This window comes from Aulostomus chinensis, chromosome 2 (assembly GCF_037954235.1).
Source record: "Aulostomus chinensis isolate RoL2024-O1b breed Wild chromosome 2, RoL_Achi_v1.0, whole genome shotgun sequence".
NCBI lineage: Eukaryota > Metazoa > Chordata > Actinopteri > Syngnathiformes > Aulostomidae > Aulostomus > Aulostomus chinensis.
In genome coordinates this window covers 16,440,544-16,465,663 of record NC_141321.1, presented here as the reverse complement: position 1 = coordinate 16,465,663, position 25,120 = coordinate 16,440,544, and the positions used below count along the sequence as shown (strand labels likewise).

The 25,120-nt window shown below is 40.5% G+C and overlaps 1 protein-coding gene across 2 annotated transcripts in view; it reads right to left on the bottom strand.

Annotated features, from left to right (window-relative positions):
* The window catches only part of gpc5a (glypican 5a), a 119,244-nt gene that overhangs the window by 54,278 nt on the left and 39,846 nt on the right, over positions 1-25,120 (bottom strand). For both annotated transcript variants that reach the window (XM_086194275.1, XM_086194269.1), the window contains exon 7: positions 6,633-6,753. In XM_086194275.1, the coding sequence (XP_086050401.1) occupies positions 6,633-6,753 (121 nt within the window). The remainder of the gene's footprint in view (positions 1-6,632; positions 6,754-25,120) is intronic.

The window sequence follows — 25,120 nt, the reverse complement described above, 5'->3', positions numbered from 1 at the left end:
TTATACAAAAATCCCACTGACTTTGAGACGAGGGAACTGGATGTTTAACAGCAACAACCTTACTTTTGAGTTTTTGGACTCATTCACAAGGATTGTGCTGCTGCTGCTGCTGCTGCTGCTTGAAGTGGATTGTTATTTTACTGGCAGGCCACTCAATCATCTGAAAGAGGTTTTACACTGAAAATATCCAAATCAAGGTTCATATTTTTTGTACATTATATGCACTTAACACCAATTGGTCTGTAGTCACATGCGTCCGACATTTGACACACTTTGGCATGTTGCTTGTTTAAAACAGAAAAGCAAATGAATAGATTCAGTTCTGCTGTGGCTAATTTTGTCCTGTCTGTTGACTGAGTATCTTCTTCTGTTGTTTAACGAGTGTCTGTAGCTTGACTCACCTTCCTCTAACCAGTCCAAACCATCTAAAGAAAGTCTATCAATGTTGAGTCTGATCTGGACTGAGATCCCCGTGGCCCCATGCAGCAATCATATCTGACTTTCTGATTCGGAGCTGGATTTCTTTTTGAATATTTGTATTAATAGTGTAACCTCGTGGTTATCATGACTGGCACGATTGTGGGTTAAAACCAAACTGTTATGTTGCAGCTTTTGTCCCTATTTATGCTCCACTTTTACAGCCCCAACACATGATGAATTCCTTGACAGTGACATGCATTCAACTCAGCTGAATTTATTGGTCTGTGTGTGCGTGCGTGCGTGTGTGCGTGTGTGTGTGTGTGTGTGTACGCACGCGTGTGGTTTGATAAATATCTCTTTAAACTGACAAAAGAGGATAATGGTTCGAACCAAGATTGCTTTTCTACTTAACTGAACTTTGAAAACAGTGAGGTGTTATAATGCAGTTGGCACATTTTAGAGCAACAACAAATAAAATGTGAATGTATCCTGAGTGTTAATCTTTTGGGGGAGGGGAGGAGAGCGGGGGGGGGGGGCATGAATAATTCAGAAGAAAAACTGCTGGTCAACCACCACATCAATGACTAGTAAATAATTCAGCAGCAGGCTGGGTGAGAAGCTGCCTGCCCCTGATTATGATTGAGAGACACAGGAACAGGACCTACTTATAGATTCTTGATGGGCTTTACCACATCAAGAGAGGACAGCCAAGGAGGAAAGAAACCCACTAATTATTTATAAGAAGGAGCTGCTGATGAGCAGGATGATGAAATACAGAGTTTGTACACTCAGATTGCATGATGAATTTGTCAATAGCTGCATTTCTGTTTAGTGCTTTCCTGCTCCTTCCTGTTGTGTCGGCTGTGGAGCGATACATTTTCATCTGGTTAGGGAGCAGTTTGTGCCCTTCAGTTAGTCAAGGTCAGGGACTAAATAAATGGAAATAGCAAAGAACATTTTGGATATATAGATGGAAAATGCCAAGATCAAGCCATGATGTGTTCATGAAGCATTTGCATGGACACATCATTCTTATCCTCATAAAAATGCCCAACAGTGGTGTCTTTAGAGGTAATAGAATTTCACCTTTGGCTGTCATCCATATTTCAAAGTGTGCATCCCTCTTTCTCCCCCAACACTCAGACCACGGAACACCTGCCGTTTGTGCACGTACACACACAAGCTAAGTTTAATCATACTAATTAAAGTCTGACCGACTGGTCAGATCAAGAGAATTCATGTTTATGTTGCCAGATGCAAGTCAACAGATTAGAATGCCGAAAAAGATGCTTTAGCAACTTAGCAAGGTCGTTTGATCGTTTCCCCAGCAGAGGTCACTCAGACTTCCATTTCCATCAAGAACCACAGACAAGTGATGGAGTAAAGCGCTGACTTCAGGGTAAATTACTACATGTTTGTGAACTCAAAGACAGTTCAGCGGTGGATTGAGCCTATAGAGACTTCAACCAACATAAATGGTAATGTGATGAGAGTATCTAAATTAGGAGGTGTGCGTGTGGGTGCGGAGTTGTTCTTAGAACTGAAGCAGAGTAAATAAGATTGAGAAACAGACAGATAAACAGAACATGTCACATTGCTCACTTTCTGTGGGTATAAATTGACTTTCTGGTTCTAATTTGATTTTCACTCCAATGCAGCGTTGCACAGACAACAGGGAAAGGTCAGAGAAGTAAAGGGACAATGAAAGAGAGAGAAAGAGAGACGGCAAGAGGGAGAGAAAAGGCTACACACCTTCTATGCAGCTTTTAAATGCTGACATAGATGCTGAAGCCAGTCGGTAGAAGAGCAAAAGCATCTTTTCCAAGCCTGAAGTGGCATGGAGGAATTTCTCTCCACTTCTGATGCTGTAGCAGATACTACAGCAGCATCTTTGCTCACCTCTTTAGGAGCCACCACCGCAGTTCTGAACTAAGAGTTAATTCTCAGTTGCTAAACCGCGACCACATCCCCCCCCCCCCCGCCCCCCCCGCCCCAAGGAGCCTGTTCATAAAATGATACCTGAAAGTTGGTTCCTCAAGTGGCTTCTTGATCTCACAAAACCAAAATCCTGACTATAAGAGCTTTTGGTGCATTCCCTGATATTTGTTTTTGTTTAAATTTCCACTCTGTGACAGACACCTCTTTCCAGACACCGTTCTTAAAATCTCAATTCCTATTATACAACAATAATTTGCCAAAAGGTTTTCTGATCTGCCGCAGTCATTTGGATAAAACATTCACTGTGAAAAATGATCATGCTAATCAGATTACTATGTATCTGAAATAAGCACTTGCCTTCAGTGTGACCCTGTGATGGACTGTGAGTGTACTCAAGGCACTGCTACAATTAATTCCGCAATTCATCATGAAAGCCAAACATAGCATAGCCTGCAGGAAGAAAAAAAAAAACATCTTTGTACATGATATCCAGATGCTTACAATCCTGACACAAGGTTCAACATTTACCCTATTGCACAGAAACTATTTATATTTTGTCTGCATGTGCTGGAGGCAGTGCTGGCACACACCGTGTGGTTCTGGCAAACAGCACTCAGCAAAAGAGCAAATTTTGAATTTCAACACCAAGTGCATTTTAACAACAACTCTGAAGGGCCCCTTTGCTTTTTTTTTTTTGCTTTTTTTTTATTGTTCCTTGTTTGTTGTGTGTGTGAAGCCACCGCACATGAACACAGCATTTCTGAGCAAATAACATGTTGTCAAAATGTCCTTGATGGTTTTAAATTGGTCTCATTGTGACTCAAGAAGTAAAGCAAAGCCCGAGTAAAGGGCAGCAACATCTGGAGGTCAGCAGTGATGGGTTTCTCCAGCTCAGCGTAGTGGCTCTTTCAACGCTGTCATAATAGCCATTGCTTAATGGCTAAAACATAATGGTGTAATGTATAAAGATAAGGAGGAGGGAAATCACACATCACCAGTCAGTTTGAAATGAATTCTGAAGTTATATGTTTTCTCTTTATTTCATGCCGCTTTCGCTTAGTATAGTCCATAAACATATGAATACATATTCACATCTCATGAGTGTACGGTCAGTTTGTTCTAGAAGTTGATGAAATTTGGATGGAATTATTCACAGAAGAGTAAACGCCACCTACGCCATCCTCCATATTTCTATTTATTTATGAAATAATAAAGTAAACTTTGAAGAACTGCTCCTGGAAGAAACCAACAGCAGAAATCATGCATCTGCTCTGTCATTCTTTTGAATTGTTACTGAGACTTCTTAAAAAATTCAAGACTGCACTGTGAAGGTGCTGAAGAAAGACTATTATTTGAAACCTGAACCAAAACACAAAAAAAAAAAAAAAACCTTAGGAAAGTGTTACTTCTGCATTATAAGTCGTTGTACATAACTCATTGTACAAGCAGTGAAACTAAATATCAAGTGTCAAAGCATTGTTTTTGAATCAGGTTTTTTTATGTGTCAGGAGTCACACCTACCTCCGCTCACATTTTCGCACGAGCAACCTTCCTCACTCACAAGGGAGTTGACTGATACATAGCAAATGTGTCACTTTTCATGAGTCAAGCAGCATGAACAAATTCACACGACAGCTTTTCTTGAAAACAAAGCAGATTGACTGGAAGGAAAAGATTGCGTTAATGCACATTAGCGGAAGTCTTAGAAGAAACTAGATGTTTTGGAGAAAGAAAAAACTCCAAATCTGTCGCATCCTCCCCACGTGTGTCACCAGAATTGTTCAGCGATCATGATTATCTGTTTACCTGTTGTAGTCACATTCCACACTGATGGTATCATACTTTTAGCACATCTGTTTTAAAAAAAAACATCAGGTGTAACCTGGACATATGCTAATATCATAGATTTATGATGAAAGCACATTTTACCCGTAAAGTTGTTGAATATTCGATACAAACTGGAGTAAAAGATTTCTGTCAGTGATAACGAAGCCATAACACTGAGGGTGTATTTTACGAACAATATTGTCACAAAATGATGCATTCAAGTACGAGGCTAGAATCACCGCACATTCAGCAGCTAGTCGGGCTGGTAATTAGTCGTATAGTAATCAAAACTGACAGTCTTGTGTTTCGGGTGGGGCCGAAAATTGAACAGAGTTTTATCAAAATCACAAGATGGCCTTTGCCGAAATGTTTGTCTAATAATTGCAAACTTGTCAACTGTGAACCTGTCAACTGAAAGGAAAATAGTTCAGTCTTGTTTAGGGAGAGGAGGAGGATTCAGGTTTATCTGTGCATGTGTGTGAGTGTGCGCCTGATTTGTGTTCTCAAGAGATTAATCCAGCCGGTGAAGAATCAGTTTTGTTTGACACACATTTACATTCAATCCAGTTTAACAAACATAAAAAAAGACGACTCAGAAGTCTGATCCCCACAAAACAGGCAGCTGAAACATCTCCAGGGCAGAGTAATATACATAGTCTAGGCATTTTTCATTTGAGCAAGAATAGATATACAGATTTGCTCAGTTGAACCGGTTCTAAAAGTTAAGCTGTAGTGTAATATTTACCTGTAGTATAATATTTAATATTATGGTTATATAGTTATATCACCAGAGATTATAGCCCTCATCAGGTCCAAAGGCCTTACTCAACAACTTTTAGCTCATTGTTTCGGATTCATGGCCCAAAACATTACTTTCCTTGTAACCACTCATAGCGTTGTCAGCAGGCAGCTGTTTTCAGCCAAAACAATTTAAAAACAAAGTGTGCCCACCACCTGCCCAGCATCAAACAGCAGATCGAGAAAGTTAAACTTGCTGATGAACATAGTGGAGACATTAAGGCTCCAGATATTTCCCTCAGGGGTTCCAGAGACAAAAACAACTAAAGCTAAAAGGAGAGTGAAAGCATGGCCGGGGGCTTCATATCTGCTGGATCTGTGTGCACGACTAAAAAGACTGACATTTCATCACCTATTAAGTTGCTATGTCAGTGTTTTGTTTACAGCTTGATTCGCCCCCCATGGGACCAAACTGTTTCTTTCACGTAGGTCTGAGAAACTAATTTGTGCAGAGTAATGTGCAAACTATGAGATTAAATCTTTAGCAGTGCCTAATTGAAGAGGAAGTAGACGTTTCTACTGGGGATCAATAAATGAATCACACTGTTGATAAGTTATACAAACAAAGAGTCCAGAATGAACAAAAGGGAACGACGCACAAACAAAGTAAATAGGTTGTGAGCTAATGAGATTGATGAGGAGGTTGTTATGGCACAAACACAGAAACTGGAGGGCTGATTACATAATCTGTGCTGAACTGATGATCATGATTGCAGCAGATAAACACCTATTGAGTACTTAAGTACACAAAAAAACGCCTTTAGATGCAAGGCACCGCAAGGACAAAACAGCACATTCAGGATGCAAAAAAACAGCCACCGACTAGAGAGAGAGAGAGAGAGAGAGAGAGAGAGAGAGAGAGAGAGAGAGAGAGAGAGAGAGAGAGAGAGAGAGAGAGAGAGAGAGAGAGAGAGATGCACTGTGAATGTCAATTAGGTGGATCAGGAGCTCTGCAATGGTTATGATATGGATTTATGTGTTCTGACACCCCACAGATGGTGTGAATTAGTCAGGGAGGGGGGTGCCAGCATGAGGTCAAGATAGATGACCTGGCCTTCAGCCCGCCAGTAGGGAAACAAAAGCAACAGACATCTGAAGCTGCTGATGCTGCGGTGCAACAACCAAAGGGCTGCTCCAGCAGCTGTTATTGAAGCCACAGAAGGAAAGTGCTCCGGTAAACTGCCCTAACCTCATCATCCGAAGAGATAAACACCTCTGAAAAGAGCCACAGCAGCACAAATGTGCATCAAAGCAGACAGGCTGGGAGAAAAACCACATTGGTTTTGACAAAGAGCAGAAAAAGTATTTTGTAAATATGAAGAAAAGAAAAGCAGATCAAATGGGTCTCTAAATGTGTAATGATTGATTTTGATTTTGCTTTTGAGACCAGTTTGCTATCAGCTGGTACTTACTGGGAACATGAGCAAGGGTAAATGAATTTTCTCCTTATCATAATTATTCACAGATAAACAGTTAGGTTGGTTGTTTTTTTTTTTGCTTTGTACAAAGCAGAACAAAGCCAAAAGCTAACAAGAAATACTTCACAAATATGAGGAATTAGCAGATGGCCAACAGAGACTCTGTAAGAGCAGAAATAAAAGGAGGGTAAGAAGGAGAAATGATGTGTAAAGAGAATAAAAGAGGCCCACCTGATTGATGTGTTTCAGCTTGTCTGTGATCAGATTTATCACCAGGTCGGCTCCTTTCACTTTGACTTCAGGGTTGGCAGCCTGAGCCTTGATCCCGTTGCCTACCACGCGGAGCGTGTAGCTGTGAACACAGTGCAGAAGACCAAGTTGACTGGAAGCATTCTTACATATCCTCCAGTCATGTAGATGAGAAATACACCAGCGAGAAGTAAACCCACCGCTCTCGGTGAATGAAGTCAAGTCTATTCTTATCTCTCCTTGTTGGGGAGCAAAACTAAACATGATCAATACTCTGAACTCACACAAAGGTGATGGGAATAATTCATTTGTGGGCATACCCTGGGGTTAAATGAGGATTTGTGATTCAGAGGCTTCGTCATTCGCCGGCATTGGACGCCGCTGAGCTACATCACATATATGCTTTATGAAAATTGCTGCATAGATCAAGCTCTTTATGATCTCTCTTGGAAATGAAACCATTAAACCTCACCGTGAGTACGCTGGATGTAACCACTGATGATTTACGCCTTCATGTTTGAATATGCAGCATTAATCCTTGTTTGAAAGCAGTTCATTGCTGTTATAGCTCGGTAATAGGCTTCCAGTTCACCTCAAGGCCTCTTTCATTTCAGTGCACTTCTTCAGCTGTAATGACTCTGACCGTGGCAGCTCGTGGGTGAGCACAATTTACTTACATCCAAATCTCCTGCATATCATTTAATCAATCAAACAGATCAAAATAAAGTCTCTCATGACAGAGATGAGGCAGGTCCGCTGAGCTTTTTGTGTTTGCTGAGTGTGGTTAAGCAACTCTGATTACATAGAAGGGCAGCATCTTCAAGAACTTTTATATCTGAACAAGAAAAATAAAATAGGAGAATACATGGAGAGGCTAAAACAACTGCAGGCTTGGTAGAAGCTCACATTAAGAGGGTGTGATCTTCAATTCAAGGTCGAGAGTAGAAAAATGTATGAATAAATAAAGCGCAGGAAGTATGGTACCTAATTTATTTAAGAGAAAAGGTGGGTGGCGGAATTCAAATTTGGTCGGTCTGGGTCCTTGAGATGTAATTTTGATATTAACTCTGCCAATCAGAGCATGTACATGTGACTCATTTGGGGAAAACACAGCAGCCTTTCAGTTCCTATTTTCCCCATCTTAATCTGTAATACTTCTCTTATCTCCATAGTTTTCTTTTTAGTCTCTTCAGTTTTGCGGCCTTTGTCCTCGCCGTCTCTGGGGTAACTGTCTTTCTTCTACTGAGCACATCAATTTAAATATTGAAGTGGACAAAGAAAAATATGTCTACAATATCAGTGTCTCTGTAATTTACCAAACACAAGTAGCGGAAGCTGGGTGACTCATCAAAATGAAAAAAGAGAAAAAAATAATCTCAAAAAGCTTTCATTAAAAGATAACTTCTGTTACTTTATGTCATTTAGTTTAGTTTTTGTTTTGTTTTTTAACCTTCTTGTCGTGTTCACCCCCTCATCGTTTACTGTAGAGTTCCCGGTCAAATTTGACCGGTGTGTTTTGACTGCTCTTAAATCAGCACAAAAAGCATTTATCATCGGCAAATTTTTATTTCACATTTTTAAACTGTGAACAATGTCTCAAATTTATGTTTAACATGGAATTAGGGAAGTAATAACTGCATTACAAAATGACAACATGTAACTAAGTAAATTACGACCAAACTCAACATGAAGTATGTATGTGCCTGTGTTTGAAACGAGTGTGTGTGTGTGTGTGTGTGTGTGTGTGTGTGTGTGTTTATATATGTTTTATGTCTAATGGATGTCTCGATTCCCATTCATTTCCTTTGCCAGTCACCTTTGACCAGGAACACCACAGGTGTAACAAAGTTGATTAAAACACTTAAAATTAAATCATCATTTTTATATGTTCAAGTGCATAGTGTGGAGGTACTCATAAGGCCTTGAAGCAATCAGGTATAAAACACAATATCTGTGGATGTTTTAAGTTTAAATCAGTCAGATTTGACCGGAACACGACGAGAGGGTACTTTATTTGAGAACAAAGAGGGTTCTAAAACATTAGTATCCTGAACCCTGACGGACTCTCCACCAGAACACCTTTTATCTTAGCTTTCAGTCAAAACAGGGGCCCTTGGGTGTTGAGTCGGTGTCATTCATTCCAAAAACTGGGCTCAATTCATTACACCCCGCACTAATTTCTTCAGGTGCTTGCTGTCTTTCAAAATTTAAAACAAACTTAATGGCTGAAACTTTGACAAGACAAATTACCATATATGATATTAAAAGGAACACAATAACTTTTTGGGAGATGTACTTATTTGCCATCCTGTACTGAGCAAGAGAGATAGATAGATGTACTGCTCTTGTCCGTGTGTGTAGCAGGGAGCTGAGACCACGTTGCACCTTTACTGAGGCTTCTGAGGTGCTGAATGAAATCACTCCATCCTGCATTTTGATAACAAAAACAGTTCCAGCTATGTGTTTGACTTTAAGTTTTTAATCTCTAGTCATTTAGAATTGCAATTTCATATTAAATGTTAAAGTCCTAGTAGTGTTAAAGTTTTATTCTATGAATTTTGATGGGTGTTGCTATCATCTTCCATCCACTACCATTCATTGTGCTAAGCTAACTCTCCATAATGCAGCATGGAAGAGAGAAGGGTATCCATCTTCTTGTCTGGCTCTGAGATGGATGGCAAACAAACATATTTCACAAACATTTGGCATGCTTCTTTCAGTGACTGCGCCACCTATTTCCTTTTGTAGTGGTTGTTTGGTTTGTTTTTTGCGCTAAAGCTGAACTAACATGTCCATGTCATGTATTCACTTTTCCAAAATCACTGTACACTCTGGTTTAGTTCCTGTGGGTGTAGCAGTGGAAGAGACATTTTCACTACGATAGAAACATAGAAGGCATGCTGTATGCTGGCCTTGTTTCAGTTGAGGGTGAAACATTCTTAAATCCAAATTAAGACATTTATACTGGAAACGCGTGGTTCGACCAGCTTCATGCTGGCTGGCTTCATGTTTTTGGACTGCATGTCAACAAGGTCTCCGATTTTTTGAGAGTCTGCATTAAAATACTGATCCATAAATAAAGTGAAGGCCCTGTTTGATGCCTGCAGCTAGGGGCAGATGTGTTGGGACTATACTCCACCTGAACCCTGAATACTTGAGCTATGATCCAGCTGCATTCAGCTCTGTTTAATCCCTGGACACACCAGCCAGAGACTTAGAATGTACAGTATATGCAAGAACTGAATTGAAGTTAGTTCTTGTTGGGTCTAGGTTGGTGTGATGGGTTCAGGGTCCATCTGTTCGAGAGCATAAAGGTAGCAAAATCTGATTACACTGCCTTCTTGCACTCTTGCCTTTTATAATCTGTTAGGTTGCACATGAGATCCCATCCATGATACAATTACTGTTAAGTCCACCTCTTTGTAACCTTTCCTACAGTCCTTTTCCTCCTTTCTCTACAGTGTGATTAATAACAGATTGAAGGGATTACATCACAGCCATCTGTGCCCTGATCCAACCCATGAAAATTTCTGCATCTAAATAAAGAATCTGTATGTGTAACAGTTTTACGTTGAGAAAAAACAAAATGAAGGCATAAACTTTGATGCTTTTTAGATTTGGAAGCACATGTCAAATATAGTATACACACACACACACACACACACACACACACACAAGCATGCACACACACGCACATATACACAGAGGCAGTTCCTCTTGCATTCAGTAAGCAATGTATTTCATTATACTTCAGGGATCCATAACTTGAAACACACAATCTCTTGTAACACGCTGCAGGCTTGAAATGCAACAAAAAGGCTCTCGGGGGGTTGCAACACCAGAAAATAAGGGCCTGTTCCTTAAAAGGTTTCATAGATAAAAAACATTGATCATAGTCATCATATATTCTTCTGTGTGAGTTAAAAGTGCAGTAGCATCAAGCACAAGCGACAAGAGGATATCAAGCAGAAGAGTAATCGCCTGTGTCCCTGTGGACCAGCAGCAGGATCCTATAATCTATATCCTACTCCCCAAAGGGATGCTTGGTTTGCATCTCATCTCTGTTCACACTGGTGCTCAGTCCTAGATTGAAATTTTCAATCATTTTATTCTTGGCCGTTATCCCTATCTCATTCAACGACTTTTTCCTACAAGTGCAACACCTTCATATCAAGGACAAAGGGCTTCTTTGCTTTCTTCAATGACTTCAGGAAAAAGTAAGATAGGTGCGCCAGTGTCATTTCCTGTAATCTTTCTCATCATTGCACAAAAAGGAGCATGACTATTCTGAGAAAACCTCAAACCAGTTTGCTCAAACACCATTGCTGGGCATAAAACAGCAACAAGGCAGTCAGAGTTATAATATCTCCTGTTGAAATGCATGTTCATTGGCCACTGGAATGACTGATTCTATTTCTTTCCTTCTTTGTTTACTTAAACTGACATGTGGTCTGCTGTTGTTCAAAAATTCCAGCAACAACAAAGTTGTTGGGAGTTTTTTTTGTCCATCAAAACCATTATTTTTATCTGGCATCTGAGTTTGTGTCTAAATGCATCCACGCGAATCTCGGCACTCTGATCATTTCTGAAAGATCACATCAAGTGAAAAATTCATGATGCAAATTAATGTGGATTTGTAATGAGCGCTATACTCCACCCAGGGGGATCAATCAACAGATTGCTGGGAGAGAACCATGGCCTTCATCTTGAAATCTCCTATCCAGGCGGAACACCACTACACCAGCACGCCAAACCTCTTTTACACAATCTGAAAGTACTTCTGCACTCCTCCTTCACCAGGGCCTTTGCTTCTGGACCCTCTGAAACTGCTGCTGTCTGTCCTCTCTACCACCTGTTCCTAGTCCCCACAAGCAGGGGATTGTTCCATGGCCAAAAATCCAAGACATAAGAACACAGATCTGATGATACAACTGCAAAGTGGAGCACTGAACTTTGGTATTCTGATCCCTGTGAAACTGAATGAATGAACCAGTTTCTGCACAAATGCAGTACAGTAACTGTCTGTGCAATAAGTTACATGGTGCAATATTTCATTTCTGTGCAATATGAAAAAATGAAACTTTCAAAAATGAAAATGTGTACATCTTTCTCATGTTTGCTGAGTGAAGTCCGTCGCTGCTTTTTTGCACCTACTTGATTTTTTTTCCCGTTGTGTTGTATTCTGTCACTTTTAAACTGCAGCTGGACAGAGTCCAGGAAAAAAATTTCCCCCACATGGACAATAAAAGTATATCTTATCTTATCTTGTTATGGCTAACCCATGCCTTGCACACAAGTCCAACGCAGCAAGGCTCAGATGAAGGATTGTGAGTCCTCCCGTTCAAGCTCAGCTCCTTCCCCTCCTGGAGAGGTGACATTCCACATTCCTAGAACCAGTTTAATATGCCCAGGGTCAGCACACCTTGGTCCTTCCAGTGTGAGAATGCAGCTATCCCTGATGCCTTTGCTGTCAGACAGGAGGCCTGCAGTGGGGCGGCTCCCATATTTCAGGCTGTTCCTGACTGGAACCATGGGTCTCTACCCTATCATACTTGGTGCCAGGAGGGCCTGGATCATCATCAGGATGCCTGATTCACTCTCAGTGTGGATGATTACCATGGAGACCTGAGCCGACACCCCCTACAATGCAGCTCCCAGGATCCTGAGGGTCACGTAAACCCCCCTTCCACGTTGAGCTGGTGACTCTAAGTGGGTTTATCAATCAATCATATACCGCCCATCTGTCCATGTAACATGTCATCAACACAACAGTGTTAAAAGAAAAAAGGTAATTGTCTAAATTCAAAAAAGTCATGAGAGCGCTTTCCTGAAAACTTAATGGAGAGAAGCATTCAGGGGCTCGGGAGAAGGAGCAGGTATGCCATGCTCAGTGTTCATGGTAGGCAGGGAGAAACAAAACAGGCCTGCAGTTAGTAGACCAGAAGGCAATACCTGCCTCCCAGTTGCCACAGAGGAAACAAAGTCCTTCTGGCTCAATGTCGAGTGCAGAGATGCTTTGGGAGAGTTCGCCACTTCAAAGTAGACCGTTCATATAAGCTCAAAAGGACGGAAAACACTTCAGGCAAGACAATAGAGCATCTGCAGTTTAATGTGTAAAATCAACAAGAGGCTGATACTTCAAACAAGCATCTGTTCGGTATAATACTCTGAGATAAGATGGTATTAAATAGAGCAATACACATAATCACACACCACCAACAAATAATGCATTAAGAATTTCAAACTTCCTGATGTACGTTTATGTTCCAAATGGGCCTCACGCAGAAATATTCCTCGATTCTTATCCTCGTTTACAATATCTTTTTAAGAGTTTTCCTCATTTTCTGCGTCAAATGTTTGTCCATGGACACAAATGTCAGCCTGATGAATGCCATCTGTACATGAGAAGGTGCTCAGGCTTGGTTCACAAAAATGTTACTCAAGACTATAAATAAAGATTCCACACTGTGAAGCTTTAATCACCGCTGTCAGCCAGTAGACCGGAGTAGAATTAGCAAATTCAACAACCAGGTATGATTGTGACAGACACAACTGTCTGCAAAGTCACTTACACAAGAGGGAACGCTTGGATTCTAAGTTAGATGCTGAAGAGTGGACAGTGACGAGCATTCTAATCGAGAGGCGACTGTTTGAATGTTGTGCTGAAATATGCTGATAAAACTTTAAATTTAAAATTCAACGAGACTGATGATTAACTTTTAACATGCATATAGCAAGACCCACTGTCAGTGTATGAGTCGTCAAATCCGATGACTCATTTGTTTGTACCAAATCGTAAATTAAGGTAACATGGGAAAAGTAAGAGGAAATTGGTGAAAAACACAAATTACTCTTACTTGGTGCTGAAGAACAGATTAGCTCATACAAATACTTCTTTCAAGTGGAGGAAAGCAATTTTAATTTTTTTTTTTAACATCTGCAGGAAACTCATCTGTATCCGTGCATGAATTCTTAATCAGATAAATTAATGAAGTGTCACAACATTCCCTGACAAGCAGATAGTCAGACATGTTATACTTTTTTTTGTTGTTTTTTTGTTGTTTTTTTGAGAGAGAGAGAGAGAGAGAGAGAGAGAGAGAGAGAGAGAGAGAGAGAGAGAGAGAGAGAGAGAGAGAGAGATTACCATAATCAGGATTACAAGGTTTGCCGGTATGTTTCTACTGTGTACCTTTGCTGACAGCTGTGACAAAGAGGATAATACAACAACAGTCACCACAGCCTCTGGCAAAGATTTAGCCCCTAACATCACTACTGCCATGTTTGTTCCAATTACTAGGAAGCCCTCAGCCTTGAATTTGTATTGACTCTTGCCAGGGAGACACAGTGGAATTAGCCAGACAGAGTTGTTTGAGCAAGCTGGCAGTGATCATTAATATGGTGTGGTCAGTAAGAAATGGCTATTTTGTGCCAGTAATCAGTACTTACACTGTTGTACTGAGTTGCTGCTTCTAGTAGGAGAATGACTCATTACAGAGTACAATCACAACATTCTCCAAGACTAATTTATGTCAAAAAAACTTGTAGAATGTATAATGGTCTCTTAACACTGACAAAATCACACAGGTGACATCTGCTAATATATCAGCTTCCACCAAGGAGGTCATGTGAATACAAGTGTTGGTTTGTCTGTCTGTCTAGCAGAATAACTCAAAACTTTGTTGATGGCTTTTGATGAAATTTGCTAGAACACTAGAACTTCAGTGTAGTAACATTTAGTCCGATTTTGGAATTCATCTGGAACTAGATCTGGATTTGATGATGTCATATAACCTCAGCAGAGGTACATGATCTCCCAAGTGCCCTCTAGTTGCATTGTATTTTTACTAAATGTTTGCTTCTTTGTCACACTTGTTTTGTAAAAAGGTTTCATTATAATATGATGGAGAAAAAAGTAAATTCATTTTAATTATATTCAAACTGGATGAACAGTTCAATAAGTAAAATTGTGTCTTCTCGATGCTCAGCGGGTCAGCTGAAAATGTAGTGATGTGAAATTCTAACTCCAGAGGGACTTAGGAGGAGGAAAGTGAACAATCACAAAACAGGATGAAATGCAAACTATCAAAATGTTTGAAACAGGGAAAGTTCCTGCAGAAAGTGCTGTGCTGTTCATTCCAGCAGCTTCTCCTTGCGATTCCTTCACCTTAATGCAATGTCAAATTTACTGGATTGAGGAACATGTTCCAGGACAGCGACTGCATACGGTTTCCTTCATAACATACTTAGCAAAGCATATAACTGACATGTGAAAAGGCTACAAGAGATAGAATTCATCTACTTCATGTCAAAATGTTCCCATGAATAAAATATTTGGTCCCACCTGATCTCATTTCTAATGCATTTCACTTTTATGTGCCGATAAGATCTCTGCAGTTAAGACTCAACAGCTCGGGAGGGGCACCTTGTGTTTTCTGCTTGTGCGTGTCCATTCTTTTTTTTTTTCAAATGTGGAGTGTTAAGGGAAATTAAAACACACACTCTTAAAAGTATGAGAAATTCCCATGATCCCTTCAAAAGGAGGAGCAGAGTGTGAGCTGGTGGAGAAGGAAGTATGCCTTCCAACAGTTGTTCACATACATATATATACATATATATATACACATATATACATATATATACACATATATACATATATACATTATATATATATGTGTCTATATATGTATATATATGTATATATATATATATGTGTGTGTGTATATATATGTGTGTGTGTATATATATATATGTATATATATATATATATGTGTATATATATATGTATATATATATGTATATATATATATGTGTGTGTATATATATATATATATGTGTGTGTATATATATATATATATGTGTGTGTGTATATATATATATATATATATATATATATATATATATATATGTATGAATAATGCAGACCAGTGTAAAGAGCAAGAAAAACAACCATCATGATCGTGTATGTGGAAGGGATGAACAAAGGATGAACATATAGCAAAGCTCTGAAAAGAGGAAGCCTGAACAAAGTACAATTCATCAGTGGAGTAGAAACTAATGTGTGAGTTTTGCCTTTATATCAGGAGTTAGAGTGTAACTAACACGTCCATCCATCCATTTTCTACCTCTTATCCTGTTAAGGGTCATGGGGGGGGTGGAGCCTATCCCAGTGGCTACGGGCAAGAGGCGGGGTTCACCCTGGACAGGTCACCAGTCCATCACAGGACCAACACATAGAGACAGACAACCATTCACACTCACAGTCACACCTACGGTCAATTTAGAGTATCAATCAGCCTCGTCCTCTCTTGATGTCTTTGGACTGTGGGAGGAAGCTGAAAAACCAGAGAGAACCCACACAGGGGGAACATGCAGTGCAAGCTCCACACAGAAAGATCCTGTGCCCAAGCCAGTACTCGAACCCAGAACCTTCTTGCTGGGAGGCAACAATGCTAACTACTGCACCACTGTGCCGCCATAACTAACAGGTATTCACACCGAAAGGTTTTAGTTCCAGATTTACAGTTTGGTCGACTTGACTCTAATCTCAGTATCTACAGAAGTTAATTTATTTTATGTGGTTTATGTGGTTTTCTGTCAATGAAATTATTTTTTGGCTTTGTTTAGCAAGAAAAGTTCATTGTATTGACATAATGATTAAGCACAAAGCTGTAGCATGAATGTAACAGCCACATTAATAGAGCAGTGGTTTAGTAGCGAGGACATAAGATGTTGTGAATGGGTTGACACTTATTGATATTGGACAATTGGATATTGTCCAACAATGAGAATCAATCAGCCATACTAGAGGTTCACAAGGCGCACATGTGGAAAAACTAAGCTAATTCACTGGTGTGCCTTCCCTCTTCATAACCCCTGCAAAGTCACCACCCTATTTACACAATTGTTCCAACACTTGAACAGTGGCACACAGATCCCCTAACCAACTACACATCCACCGAAATCAATTATTTGAGTAGTAAAAAGTGTGTTATATTGAACCGACAATTTCCCGGCGAAGCTAAGTGGCTCTGTGTGCAAATGAACTACTGCATCATGCACACGGTTAATGCCAAATAGATATCCAACGTCCTCAAATAGCAATGGAACTTTTATAACACCTCTTAAATATCAGAGTTTTATGGATGGTAATAAGGACAAATGGAAAACTTGGCTATCTAGGAGGTACAATGGCCTCATAAAACCAGATGGTCACCGAAAGAGGGAATTTTTAAAGATGTTAATGCCTCATATGGGCAATAATGTCCAGGATTAAACAGATGTGGTAAGAGCAGGGCACACAATGAAAGACTAATCAGAGCTTTTATGGTATCAGTGATCAACACGTTCACATTCAAAATAATGTTGCGCTGTTTCCCCTTCAAACACACACACACACACACACACACACACACACACACACACACACACACACACACATTCACTATTCCATCTGTTTGAAAGTTTTGGATTCAGAATGCAGGAAAATCTCCAGCAGAATCCCATGTACTGATTCTTGGTCTCAATCCAGAGCAGATTATCAACACCATCATTCTGATGAAAAACATTTTTTCCCGCTGGCACAAAATTTAAGAGGCTTAGACATCTTTGCCATCTTCATTCATTGACCACACTTATCCAAATTCCCACACCTGCTGCATGGAGAGACAAACAGTGAAAGAATGATTATGAATTCACGAGGACTTCTGTAAACAAGCACAAACAAATCAACAAGCCTAGAAAAAAACAACAACTCTGTATTCCCAGGCTATCAAATAGTGGTGAGAAAAGAAAGATGTCCGGTTTCAAACAAACACTTCAGCAATGATTGGATGTCTTTCACTATGGCACTTTCTCATAATAGGTACCTAAACAGCCTGGGGGCCACAGATAGATTGTAATAAGGTTTGACAAAGCCTTCTACACTTGCGCTGGGATATTTTAGTGGGCCATTAATATGTGATTCGTCAATGCTGCACCTGCTGCCTCTCACACTTATCAGTCCTTTACTTTCAAAGGAGATGAGATGAGATGCTAAACTCGGAGCGGAAGCACAGAAGCTTCACAGCAATTTAAAAATGCATCAACAACAATGAGAGATCTGCAACCTTTCAATCTCACATGGGCAAAATGTATATTCCATGATGAGAAAACCCGAACAGAATAGTTGAAATTATGTTTTTTTTATTTCATTTGTTTTTCAATAAAGGTTGCACTCGGGAGGTGTTCCTGTAAAGTTATGCATTCCTAAACAACAGAAGTGCACATCAAAGCTGCGGTGAAGGTAATTTGTGTTTCGTGGGATTGAGCTGCTTCTGTTTCTCTGAAAAATTCTTGATAGTGATGGAAACCATGGGTAGTAAAGACAACATTAAGCAAGATTACGTTTTCTTCAGCGGTCTTATCAATTTCAGTTACACACGTTTAAGCAAAGCCATTTGCTGTGAACAGCAACGGCTTACTGGGATTGCTGCATCACTGAGAAGTAAAACTACAACACACCACTGCCTCCCTTCTCAGCGGTTAACAAGTCAACACCTCCCATGTCAGGGTTGACAACAAAACCCCTAATTACACTTCAGGCACTGGTTGGCACCTCACATGGCAGCCTGTGTCATCAGTGATATGTGATGTGTGAATATGATTGTGAATGTGTGAATCAGTAGAGAAGGCACTATACTAATGAAGGCATTAACTAATAACGTTTCCCAACTGCACACATCCACATGGGCTTTGAAATCCAGGTAAATCTGTTGTAAACATAAACAAGGAGATGTCAGTCTGATGTGTCATGTTTAACATCACAAACATAGTCACACCTAAGAAGTAAAAGCTATGTTTTGTCTGTTTTTCAAGGTGAATGACGACTGAGGTTGGAGCACCACTGCTTGAACGCAGATGAGCTGAAGGTGTGTCTGAGATGACGCGAAGTCACAGAAGTTTCAGCCGGGGATGAGAAGCTTTCATCGTGCCTACAGTTGACAGAGGAGCATGACCACTCAGCGTATGTGGGCGTAAGACTGAAAGTGCTGCAAGCGGCCTGCAAATTACTACATTCAGCCAAGTGTAGCATTCCCCTTGATGCTGATCAGAATCTGTTCCTGTTGCTTACAAAAGTCAGATATTAGCAGGTTTTTTTGGCCAGTGAGAAAGGGGCTAAACATAGATAGCGTGAGAAATGTAATTAAAACAGCAGTAAAGTACATTTGATTGTGCAATTGAAAGCTGTAGATACTAAACTACAAATCAAAAATCCCACTGATATCAGCTTAGTGCAAGCGTTACAAATGTCAAGAGACAGAGGGAAAAGTTGACTCCCTCAGCTGGGTATGATACTCTTGATTTACTCGTTCACTCATGCATTCCAACCTATGGACACCAGCTTGACTGAACAAATTGAATGATACAATTTACCTAAATTTGTTTTCTTCGGAGCGACAGGGGATGGACCACTGCTTCAATACAGCCTCACTCCCACCAGGTTACTTCAGTGTGACACCATGAGTTCTGGTGTTGTAGTGACTCCATCTCCTCCTGAGGAACAAAGTGGTTTTGCAAGACAAGACAGACCGATGCTCCTGATGCTACCTCGTTCAATTACCCCTTTAAGTGAGAGTCACTGGACTGGTCAGCAAGGTTGGGCCACTGAGCATCAACCCACTACCATCATACTGCCCTACACTGGAAACTATACGCTGTCACGCCAGGTTACATAATATCATCTGGAGGCAGTTAAACTGACGTGACAAGTGATTCACTGCGAGCAGCGGCAACTGGGGGGGGTGATCCAAGGCCTGGCTAGCTTTACTGCCTCTCCGGGAACTGCATCTGAATGCCTCTGAATGATTTAATTGCAATAAACATCTTCAAATGATGTAGAAGTAACTCCATCTTTTGCTTTGTTCCATCTTTCCACAAGATGATAAGTCAACCATGTTAGAAATGCTTGTGCTCTGAATGGAGCCTACATTTGATCAGCTACAGTAAGCTTGACATGGCGTAACTCTTGAGTTTTGTTGTATGAGAGGGCATGAATAAATGAATTTGCCTCTGTTGACAATCCTGCCTTAAGGAAAAACAATAAGAGATTCCGTCTCTGCAAAACTGTCTCATAAGTTGGACTTATGCAAGGACGGTTATCCTCAGGAGGCAAGCTGACATCGACCAACATAGGTGGCATATGAGTATTATATGATCTTCTCAACTATCCCTCAAGGTCTGATCCATGCTCTTTTGGCAGCATGGCCAACCATTAATAGCTCATAAATTAAACTTAAAACATACGATTTGGTGGTTTATTGTATCGCTCGGTACGATCAGTCAATGCACCCGTTCAAGGTCCGTCAGTTTTGAGCAGCAAATTGCAGTGTTTCTAAGCTTCTCTCTGCACAGCTCAAATTATTTTACCACAAATGGAAAAAAAAAGAATTAACAACATCTGTTGTTACTCCAGCCACAGACCGAGAGATCCAACGTATCGTCCTGACACCTCAGAGAGAACGCCGCTGATCTGCAGAAAGTCAACAACACACTGCAAAAGGGACCAAAATACCAACAGTCTAATCATCCCTGTGAAACTGTTTGTACATATTTTCTCTCACCCCAATTATTCTTTTCACTGAGTATAACAGTGGAAAGGAAAACTGCCGCTAGCAGTAAAGCAGCTCGTAAATCATCATATGGCATCAGAAACACCAGTCCAAGGGATGGGGACGACGGTGAGTCATCAGAAGTAAAAGAATGACAGTCTTCATTAGAGGGCAAATAACTGCAGACAAGCAGCAGATTCCCTGCTTTGCTGTGGCTGTGTGCTGCTTTGTAAAATACATCAAAAGTATCGCTGGTGCAATACTGAGAGATGTTTCTAATATTTATCCTGTTCCCGTTGATATAAATAGGGGAGACTAAATATTGGAAACTGTATTAGGAAGTAAAAGTGCAAACTGAAGATGATGGCAGTGGGATTTCACGGCAGTGCAACGTTCGAATTATAGCTCACCGCATCAATACACCACACAATGCATGTTTCTGTATGCAGATGCACAGATACACAACTGTGCACGTGTGCTGAACCACATGATGCTGCAGCTGAGCCTCATCCTGATCAGCAGCAATGTTGTTTTTTTTCAAAGAGCCCAAAAAGAGGGTAAAGCTATTTAATCATCTGAGTAAACTCTTTTCACATTTTATTTATTTTTCTTTTCATTGAACTTTAAGCTGAATTTGTGTTTGTATGAAAGGTAAACAAAAGAACATGTTTGTTGGTATTTACTGTTATTATTTTTCATCATTTTTACATTTGGACTTAAATGCTGCACACATGAATGCTTCCACAAAGATAAAAATATAGTAATAGAAAAAAAGGTTAAGTATGCTATCAGAGCTTGCTACCTTGATGGATAAAAACACAGTAGTATTGCATACCATCATCTTGCAAAATAGTAACCCTGCACAAATGTGTGGAAAATTGGGTTCTAAGTCATTTACAACTATTAATTCATGGTTTAGGAAGTGATTACATTACTATTTCATAACATACTTAGAACCATTTATTAGTCATTTAAAAGGGGAGACTTACTGTAAAATAGTACCAACAATAACAATAATAATAATAATAATAATAATAATAATAATAATAATAATAATAATAATAATAATAATAATAATAAATAGGTCTGATTTTTCTGAGCTGAGTGAAAGAGACAGAATATGATTTGATTGTTCATCATTTTCCTTTCATGCCATATACCACCAATCTTTCTTGAGACAGTAAAACCGCTTGGTCTAAGTCAATTTTATAGTTGACTGATCACATAGCTTCTTTCCCTTCATCCTCTGATGGGCTTTATGTTTCCACACAGTATCTTCCTCTCTCTTGTCTCTGTACAGCCAATTGCATGAGAATAATACAACTACAAACAGCCCTCGCTGCTGTTATGGCTCTTATGAATACGACTGTACTCCCTGAAGGCTCTTCACAATTAAGCCTTTCTCTCAGTTTCTCTTCATTTGATGTTCAATCAGTCAATAGTTTTCCCTTCAGGTGCAGCTCACTGTTTAACAGGCTTTTGTAATTAAGGGAAACATTCAACAATTACCAGGTTCTGGAGGGTTTTGTTGAAAACTGCAATGCATTCAGCTTTTTTTCCAAGATCTAAATTAAACAAGTATTCATTTTGAGGACCAGAATAAAGTCACATCTAGCTTTTAGACTGGAGATTGCAGCCCCTCGCCACACCCCGAGGAAAACCTAAGGTAGCTTGTTAGGTCATTTACATATAATACACAAATTTGGGGGCGGCACAGTGGTGCAGTGGTTAGCTCTGTCACCTCACAGCTAGAAAGTTCCACGTTCGCGAACAGGATCTTTCTGTGTGAGTCTCCATGTTCTCCCTGTGCCTGCATGGGTTCTCTCCAGGTACTCCAGCTTCCTCCCACAGTACAAAGACATCAAGAATTGACCGTAGGTGTGACTGTGAGTGTGAATGGTTGTCTGTCTCTGTATGTTGGTCCTGTGATGGACTGGCGACCTGTCCAAGGTGAACCCTGCCTCTCACCTGAAGGCTGCTGGGATAGGCTCCAGCCTATAGTGTGAGAGGATAATACATGTAGTCACTGCCGGCCTTGAACAAACAGGCCTCTTCCGCCTACACTATGAAGATGATGATGATAATTTATGTGAGGAACATTATGTATTATATGCAGCACTATAGAATACTTGCTCTTTAAGAGCTCAAACACAATCATAAACAGTCCTTCAGGGGACATTTGAATGCCAATAGTCTGACAGCTTCAATTATTTGGTGAATCACAAGCTCTCTAATCGGCCATGAGGTTTTGTTATCATCATCTGTCCTGGCTTTTAAAAACACGCCCTCCACACTGGGCACGGTGATTAAGATTGCCTTTAACAAGAGTGCACTCAGCCAGTTGGCACCAAATAACAGTTTTACACAAAAAGTTGTGTGTATCGGTGGGATTGACACCATGACCGCTGTCAGTGTTGTGTGAGTCAGTAAATGTGTGTTTTTGCGCTTTGCTCGCTCTTGCAGGCTGAGCACATCACATTCAGCTCTGCTCTAAAATTTGATACACTCTTCCTTGAACCGTGCTGCTCCCATCAAACAAATTCCCCAAAAAAATGTTTGCCCGTCTAGTTTCTGCGTAACCTGCCAGCAAACATCAAAGATAACATGACCTCAGCAGAGGAAATGAAATGAGAGGTGTAGATTGAGAAAGTATTCATTAAGAGAACCGGTGTTCCAAATTTTTAGAGTTGACATCAAACGCTTCCAATCTCATCAGATCCCTAAAACAACACAAATGTTACAGGTAGACAAACACGCCTTTTATCTACAGTGTTTCAAAACTGCAGACAGCCTCCAATAAAACAAACAGTGAAAGCTGATCGGGAATCGATAAGCCGAATCGATAACAGCATCAATATCAATAAAAGCTTATCAGTTCCTATCTTGAAATGAAACACTGACAGTTACATTCCACCCATATGTCATTCAGTTTCACGTGTGCCGCCAACAGGAGACCCTTCCAAACTGTTCTGCACACGATACTCAACACACTAAAACCTCTTCATCGGGGAGATAAAAGGGGCAAAACCTCGAGGAAGAAGCAGAATAAAAATTCAAGCAGCATAATTTCAGGCGTTATAGATGTGTTGTTCGATATCAACTTATTTATAACACATCATAAAACCTTCCCCAATGCAATTCTATAAAATGTCAGAGTGACGAATGGTGCGTTCAACATACGTATTTGGGTTGGCTCGTTTTGGACCGAAACAGGTTTCCCGGCTATGCAGCGAACAGCCGCGCTAATCTTCACAACCTCTTCACACTTCAGCTTGTGTCAACACCGCTGTGACTCAGTTAGCAATTCATATGCTACTACAGATGGTCTCATCCCTCTTCCTCAGCTCGGCTGCTGACATGATTCATGGGGATCTGTGTCTTGATTTAGGGTCTCTTTCATATTTCTTCAAGCCCACAGCAGAGAAGCTCCTTCTCTGAGATACCTCGGAGGAAATGACCCTGGTCTGCCTGGCCTGTCTGAGAAGGAAAGAGAAGAACTCAGCTGAGCAAAACTATAGGCCACACACACACACACACACACACACACACACACACGCAAATATGCATACTGTATATAAGCTTCTATGAGCTTGGATGGGAAAAGGCAAACATGTTGATGTGCAATTAATTGGACAAATATTCTGCAATTAAGGTGGCACGGTGGTGCGGTGGTCAGCACTGTCACCTCTCAGCAAGAAGGTTCTGGGTTTGAGCACCAGCTCCAGCACAGGATCTTTCTGTGTGAGTCTCCATGTTCTCCCTGTTCCTGTGTGGGTTCTCTCTGGTACTCCAGCTTCCTCCCACAGTCCAAAGACATCAAGAGGGGATGAGGCTGATTGATACTCTAAATTGACCGTAGGTGTGACTGTGAGTGTGAATGGTTGTCTGTCTCTATGCGTTGGTCCTGAGATGGACTGGTGACCATCCAGGGTGAACCCCGCCTCTCCACCACGACCCTTAACAGGAATAAGTGGAAGACAATGGATGGATGGATTCTGCAATTAAGCACTGTTTTTGACCCAAACAGGAAGACAGAAAAGCTCTACTCCCTCCGCTTTTTCTCCTGCAATTATTGAATACGTGCATCACCACACAGTCATTGCTGATCGTTTCCACTCTCAATCCATGCTTGCTGAATTTGTACAATAATAACCCTGCATGTTACCCCTTTATCTGGAGTCAAAAAAATTCCCTCCAATTTGGTCTCTATGGGCCCGCAATTGCCCTGTCAGAAAGGACTATAATGAAAGATTGTGAGCACCACTTCCTTATCGCGACCAGTAAATTACCTCAGGATCAGATACAGGCTGCCAACTCGCTGAAACTCTCCTCACTAGACAGAGGGAGACAGAGAGAAGGTAAAAAAAAAAAAAAGACAGAGAATGAGAGCGAAAAGAAGTAAAAAGTGTCAAGACATGACAAGAGGAGGAGAGTAGCCCCGTGGAGAGTGATAGCTTCAACTGATCTCTAAGGTCATCTCGCGTTATCTGAAGATCTTCTTCAGTCACCGACACTCGCCTTTTGCACCCCACTCAACAGCTGGAGTCAAGCACCTGTCAATCATAACTGTCATAACCTGCAGCTCAGCTACAAAACTCAAGCTGCTGCAAGATGTCCACTCTCAATACATAGCGTAGTTGGTAAAATAAATCTTTTGTTGATTCTAGTTTGGAGACCATTTTACAATAGATTTTACTAGTTAATGGGGTTAGGTGACACAGGAAAACTAAATCAACAAGCAAATCGACCTGTTGTGAATTTGTTTCTAAATGTCCAGCAATGAAACCCAAATGAGTGGGTTTTTTTGCTTGTTCTAACGTTTAAGATTAAATATTTTTAAAATCTGCAAACTGTACCCGACAAATACATCAGCAGAATCTGACA